Genomic DNA, 6,809 nt, shown 5'->3' with positions numbered 1-6,809 from the left:
TACAGCCGCTCCTCTTATTACAGGTGAGAAACTGAGACCCAGAAATTCGGAGATCACAGAGTGGTGAAACTTCAGGGCTTGGTGTCTGGAGCCCAGTCTAGGCCCGAATGCACGCTTCCACTCTTTTAAAAAGAGGCCAGTGGGTAGGACACGGGGAGGGAAGGGGCGCGTGCAAGGTGCTCGGCGCGCGCAAGGTGCTCGGCGCGCGCAAGGTGCTCGGCGCGCGCAAGGTGCTCGGCGCGCGCAAGGTGCTCGCGGGCTCCCGGGCCCGGTCTAGCCGGGCTGAGGCGACGCGGGCGCCCGGCGGGGCCGGGCCGCAGCGTCCCCGTCCCCGTCCCCGCGCTGGCCCGGCCCGGCCCGGCCCCTCAGCTCCACCCCCTGCCTCCCCCTCCCGCCCGCTCGCGCCTCCTGAAAAGCCAGCCCGCCCGGGGCGGCGGCGCAGAGCCGGGCCCGGCGCACGAGGAGGCAGCCAGCGCGGCCATGACGGCGGAGAAGGCGCTGCCTCTGGGCAACGGGAAGGCTGCTGAGGAGGCGCGGGAGTCTGAGGTGCTGAGTGGCGGCGGCGGCGGCGGCGGGGGCGCGGTGTCCGCGCGCGACAAGCGCGACAAGGCGGTCCACGAGCGCGGCCACTGGAATAACAAGGTGGAGTTCGTCCTGAGCGTGGCGGGGGAGATCATCGGGCTGGGCAACGTGTGGCGCTTCCCTTACCTGTGCTACAAGAACGGAGGAGGTGAGGCGGCGCGCGCGCGCGGCCCTGAGGAGGACGGGGTGGGAGAAGCCGGCCCTGTGGGGGCGGGGAGCCGGGCCCCCTCCCGCGCCTGCGTGTGGCGGGACCCCAGTCTCGCGGGGACGCCGGCCCCGGGGCCACCTGGCGCGAGAGCTGACCCCCGGCGCGACGCTCGCCGTCCCAGTGCGCATGCTCGCGCCCCCAGCTTCGCACCTGAGCGCGCCACCTGCTAGCACGCGGGCACTCGTCCGCCGGCTGTGTGTTCTGTCCCCGCGGGAGTGAGGTGCAGACCGAGGCCGGGAGCCCTTGGCGGGAGTTCGGGGGCAGGAGGCAGACCCTTGGAGCCTCGGCTTTCCTGACTGGAAACACGCGTGAAGGAAAGGGGACTTTGGTCATCCGAGCAGCTTCGGGCTTCTGAGGGCTTCCCGAAATGCCAGCCTCCGGACTCAACTTACCTCATATCGTTTCGCAGTCGTCTTTGTAGGTAGGGGTATATTCCCCGTTTTGCAGGGGAGGAAACTGAGGGGCAGAGAAGTCGCTCACTCCCCAAGGGGTAAAGGTGGGGTTCCGACACCAAAGGCCTGGCTTTAAAGTGAGATTGGACGCACAACTGGGAGAACTTTTTTAGGCGAGGCCCGTTGCCGTTTGGTTTCCCTTCCTTTCATTTGCCCGTAGGGCCCTGTCTAGGACTGTCTGGTGGGAAGATGGGCACAAAACAGCTTCCTTGACTGGTCTCAGAACAGTTAGCAACAGTACCGACTTGCTGTTTAGAAGGTGCTTAGAGCTTGCCGTGGAGAAGGCAATGGCACCCCACTCCAGTACTCTTGCCTGGAAAATCCCATGGATGGAGGAGCCTGGTGGGCTGCAGTCCATGGGGTCGCTAGGAGTCGGACAGGGCTGAGCGACTTCCCTTTCACTTTTCACTTTCATGCATTGGAGAAGAACACTCCAGTGTTCTTGCCTGGAGAATCCCGGGGACGGGGGAGCCTGGTGGGCTGCCGTCCATGGGGTCGCACAGAGTCGGACAGGACTGAAGCGACTTAGCAGCAGCAACAGCAGAGCTTGCAGGGGTCAGGGAAACGAAAGTAACCAGAGAGTCATTTCTAGTGACAGCATGTCCGAGGCTGCATGGTGGAGACGCAGCAGTTAAATCCTCAGATCTCCCAGCTCCAAGAAGGGGGGGCCTCCAGATTTGAGGAGCCCCCACCTGTCGATCAACAGAACAGCTGGCAGGGCCATGGCAAGGGACCGTGTGAAACCTCGAGGGGCACGGTTTCTGCAGAGAAAAGCCGGTGTTTGTGTATTCCTGTCTGTCTTTGCTGTGTCCCTCCAGCGGATCCCCAGAGTCCAGCAAAGGTAGCTCAGAGGTTTGGCAGGGACCACACTGTCGGGCTTTGCGGGGCAGGACTTCCTGTGCGGGCAGCTGCAGGGAGAGCGAGGAGGGGACTGCTTGGCCAGGGCCCTTTTCTTTGGAGACATTCATCCTGAAGGCACAGGCTGCTCCAAGCCTGCTCTGCACTGGCAATGAAGTGGCCGCCGGTGTCTGTGGCTTGGCACGGGGAGAGAGGGAGTGGCCTCAGAGACCCCGAACGTGCCCTGAGCCCTCAGCTGGGAGCCTGCCTCTCCTCTTTGCACATTCAGCCTGTGTAAGCTGCTGCGTCCGCTTAGAAGCCTGTGGAAACCCTTTAGGATTGTCCCAGGCAAGAGTTGTTTAAACCTCTCCCCTCCCCCCCGCAGGAAATTGTTATACAAAAACCAGAAACACATTCGTAAAATCAGAGCATTGTATAAGCTGCATTAATTACAAACTCTCAGATTTTTTTTTAAAAAAAGGTTGTAGAGAGTACAGTTTTAAAATGAGTCATTTTTTTTTTTTTTTTTTTACTCTAACTCGACAAGAATCTCTACTGGGTGTACAGATATCCTGGTTTAATTATCTTAAGGATTACTAGCTTTGTGAACAGAGAGGCCACAAGGCCTTCAGAAAGTGTTATTTTATTTCAAATTACAGCATGTTAGGGAAACTTCTGTGGCTTGTCTTAATCACTTAGATTCAGCAAACAGACCCTTTTTATCTTCTTTCAGGCACTTTTTGCCTTCTAATATAGTTGGGGGATCTGCTTATCAACTGTTTAACTTTCTTTAAAAAAAAATCTGTACAGCTCTACTCATAAGTTGCAACAATACTTTAGTATTTCTTCCCCAATGTGAAACTTTGTAAAAATAGAAGAGCTAAGACCCTTTCACAACCTGGTAAATATTGTCCTATTACCAGGATTGATCAAAATCATTGCTGTTAATCTTGGGTTAAAGGGACTTCATTTAGCAAAAAGCAATTTCAGTGAAAGCCTTCATTCGCAAGATCAGATGGCGGGGAATAGCGTGTGTTTTTGTGCTTTGTTATTAGACAGAGAGAGAATGAGGGATTTGGAAAAATCCCTTTCTGCTTGTAATGGCTCATGTTCACCTCAGTTATTTAATTTGTTTCACAGAAAGGCCCAGGCGGTGGGTATTGTGTTTCAAAATGGGAGCACTAAAGCTTAAGGTGGTCTTTTCTCCAGACTGATTCAAAGCCAGCCTCTCTGGCTGTATTCTTGCTATGAACTCCTCATATCTTAGCTCCATACCTGGGGCTGGTGTACAGGGACCTATTCCTGCTCATTGTATATCTCCTTGAGAATGCCTTTCTTTATAAAGATTTTTTGCAGGTTACTTCCAAAGTAAAAAGAAGAGTCCTCCCTTGGCCAGTTGAGGTCACTTTATAATATAAAAGGAAGATGCAACATTCAGGGAGGGAATAGATTTGACTTGTGCTGGAGGATAGAATGCATAAATGAAAGATTCAAGCATATTACACAGTTTCTTAAACTTTAACCTCTTAACTGTACAACCATTCTGTGAGATAAGTGGTGCAGTTCTTACGTATTAAAGCCTTATTTTACAGGTGAATAAGTTGAGGCTGGGAGATGTGACATAGACTTACTCAAAGGAGTAGGTGGCAGAGAGCCCAAACCCAGGCTCACCTTGTCTGACTCTGGTCCTCATAGCAGGAACTTGAGCTCAAGCTCAGAGCATATGCTGTCTTGCCTCTAATAGGTTATTCAAGGGCTGAAGTGGTGGAGGCAACTTTAGCTTCATTCCTTTCCTTTGCATCTTTGCAGGGGCATTCCTGATTCCCTATGTGGTGTTTTTTATATGCTGTGGGATTCCTGTTTTTTTCCTGGAAACAGCTCTGGGACAGTTTACGAGTGAAGGTGGCATTACATGTTGGAGGAAAGTGTGCCCTTTATTTGAAGGTAAGTGCTGAGTTAATCAGAAAATAAAAGGATGCCTGGGTATTGTCAGGCTGTGAAGGGCAGCTTTGTTTAACGAGTTGGAGAGGGACTCAGATCACTGCCTTTTCTGTGTTTTTTCAGGCATTGGTTATGCAACGCAGGTGATTGAGGCCCATCTAAATGTGTACTACATTATCATCCTGGCATGGGCCATTTTCTACCTGAGCAACTGCTTCACCACCGAGCTCCCCTGGGCCACCTGCGGGCACGAGTGGAACACAGGTACGGCCTCCCTGGAGGCTCTCTCTGCTGGTCTTACTGGGCGAGCTGGGAATGGTGGGGTGTCACGTGTCTTGCTGTGAGTTCAGATTCCACTGAAGCCGGGGGTCATTTCTGTACCTGGCCTGCATACTAGCATGAGCTGAGCACTAGCCCAGGGGCTGGCACAAGGAAAAGAATTGTGCCTTTCTTACCTTGCTTTGCCAAAAATAGAGGCTGCATCCTTTGGGCACACAGTAAGGATGCAAGTAAGAAGTGCTAAACTGAGATCCAGGGATTCAGGCTGCAATTCTAGCCCTGCCTTTTGAGTGTCACATTTTCCTCTGTAAAATGAAGGGGTTAGACTAGATCAAGAGTTGCAGACGGGGGCTGTCAGCCAATTAGGCTTTAGATCAGTGACCAGCCCATTTCAAAAATGTATTTGTATTTTCAACAATTGAAAAATCAGAAGGCTGGGGACGAATATCCAGATTCCTGGCTTCTCTTGAAAAGTTAAAAAGATCCGGCAACAGCAGAGCCACATTCCCACAATCATACTTGGTGGTGGTGGCTGCAGCTGAGAAACGGCTGTTGTCTGTGGTTGAAGCATCTGTCCTCAAGCTGGCCGCAGTCCCCACCCAGCTCATGTGGCTCATTGATTCTACCTGTCCACCCCAGGTAGACACCTGAATTCACCACCCTCCTCCTCCCTTCAATGGGTAACTTTTGAGATGACTTTGGATTCTAATATACTGTTTACTTATCAATTTGTCAACCTGTCAGGACTGAGTCTTACAATCTAGAGAAGACAAATACTTCTCAACCCCTACGTATGAAGACTGCTCTGTACAGACATTACTAATCAATTGTAGAACTCTTTCCTCTTGAGTCTAGTTTTGGCCTCAGAGCCCTGCTCAGTACTGCCCTAGACAGTCACTGCCTTTCGACTGCAGTCAACATACCTGCTCTAATCTATTCACCATCTGTGTTGTAACCTGTGGTTAGTTTTCCCTGTAAGTGGCCAGTCATCCTGAAAGCTGAGATACAGTAAGACAGGGCAGGATGTTGGTCACTGGCAGAAGGAACGGCAGTCATTAGACCAAGAAAATGCTGTGAACTAGTTTTTAATCCCTGCATAACTTTACCTTGTTCCCCCACCCAGCACATTTTTGGGGGGTTGGGGGGGGGGCGGTCTCATTTTCTCTCCCTGGTTCTTAACCTTTCTTTGCCCAGGAGCATAATCAAGATGTTTATCAAACTAAAATTCAAGGACATATTCTTGGAGGCCTGCAAGTCATCCATGATAAATTAATTGTGCAAATTTATTTTGAGGGTACTCTAAAAATATGTGCATGTTCTAATCATCTATACATTCACCTTATAAATGAGGACAGTTGGGGATCTCAATGCCTGACTTTGTTCGCATTGACAATTTAAGATGCGTTCTTGGTGAATAGGATGATGGTGGCCAAGGGAAAAAGAGATTTAATTCATAAATGGTCATTGATATAAGTCCAGCCAAGAATGCAGTGAACTGTAGAAATGAAGGTTCTGCAAATGCATGACCAGAGAAAAATGGTGATAGGACTGAATCTCAAATAGCGCATGGAAAAATAAGCAAGTTTAACTCCATAGACCCTGCCTCCTACCTCTCAGGTCCATTTTTCTGTTGGGAAATCAATTTAATCTCACAAGATGGCATTATCGTGCATACCCGTTTTATGCTATCAATTTGAATTGTGCTGGTTCGGTAGTATAGTTGGTATTTAACTTATAAAATCTGGCTTTATAGTTGTTTGAATACTTGAACCACAAAGGCTTTATAACTCATTGCTTATTTGTAAATGATTAAATATTATTTTAATAAAAATGCCTTGTCAACTTTGCGTGTCTGAGAAATTTTTTTACCCTAGAAAAAAAAATTGAGAGACACTGTATTAAGAGAATCTGATCAAAGCTAAGGGCTCCTCGCTCTAGAAAAAGGCACAAGGGCACATTCAGGCATTTTGCTTATAACTTTAGGTTCCCAGACTTCTCTTAAGACTGGTTGTGGACCCCACAGACCATCTCCTTTCCTGGTATGGTTAGCACTTGTCCAGAGAAGTAGGAAAGGAGCAGACACTTGGGAGGCTTTTCTCCCATTGGGCTGCAAAGCTTTCTTCCACTGATTTGCACTCCCCTTTCTCTGAAGGCTTGTCAACTATTATAATGTGTGAAGTATCATGTGCAGGAGGGCTTCATGCTCCAGCGATTATAGATGTAGTTGGAGGGTTTGTGCATACATGAGCAGAGTGAAGGGCCAGCATGAAGCTAAATGCAGGCTCCAGGCTGGTCACCGTGCTGGGTGCAGGGGCTTTGAAGTGAGTGGGCACACATGATGCGGTCCTCAGGGAGCTCACAGCCTAGTGACTAAGGCGACTCTGTGAACAGGGAGGTGCTGTAAAGAGACCTGGATTCCGTGGTGGCAGACAGAACCAGGCAGTAACCATGGTAAAGGAAGTGCAGCCTTGGCTGGACTGTTTTCTTCCCCGAACTGGCTGGTGACTTGT

At 50.4% G+C, this 6,809-nt stretch overlaps 1 protein-coding gene across 1 annotated transcript in view; it reads left to right on the top strand.

The window, feature by feature from the left end:
• Positions 1-379: 379 nt before the first annotated feature.
• SLC6A11 (solute carrier family 6 member 11) overlaps positions 380-6,809 on the top strand; it is a 125,976-nt gene continuing 119,546 nt past the window's right edge. Inside the window, exons 1-3 of the mRNA XM_043443244.1 lie at positions 380-730; positions 3,889-4,023; positions 4,144-4,284. Coding sequence (XP_043299179.1) covers positions 481-730; positions 3,889-4,023; positions 4,144-4,284 — 526 coding nt within the window. The 5' untranslated portion in view covers positions 380-480. The remainder of the gene's footprint in view (positions 731-3,888; positions 4,024-4,143; positions 4,285-6,809) is intronic.

This window comes from Cervus canadensis, chromosome 22 (genome assembly GCF_019320065.1).
Source record: "Cervus canadensis isolate Bull #8, Minnesota chromosome 22, ASM1932006v1, whole genome shotgun sequence".
NCBI lineage: Eukaryota > Metazoa > Chordata > Mammalia > Artiodactyla > Cervidae > Cervus > Cervus canadensis.
This window is presented reverse-complemented; position numbering and strand designations above follow the sequence as displayed.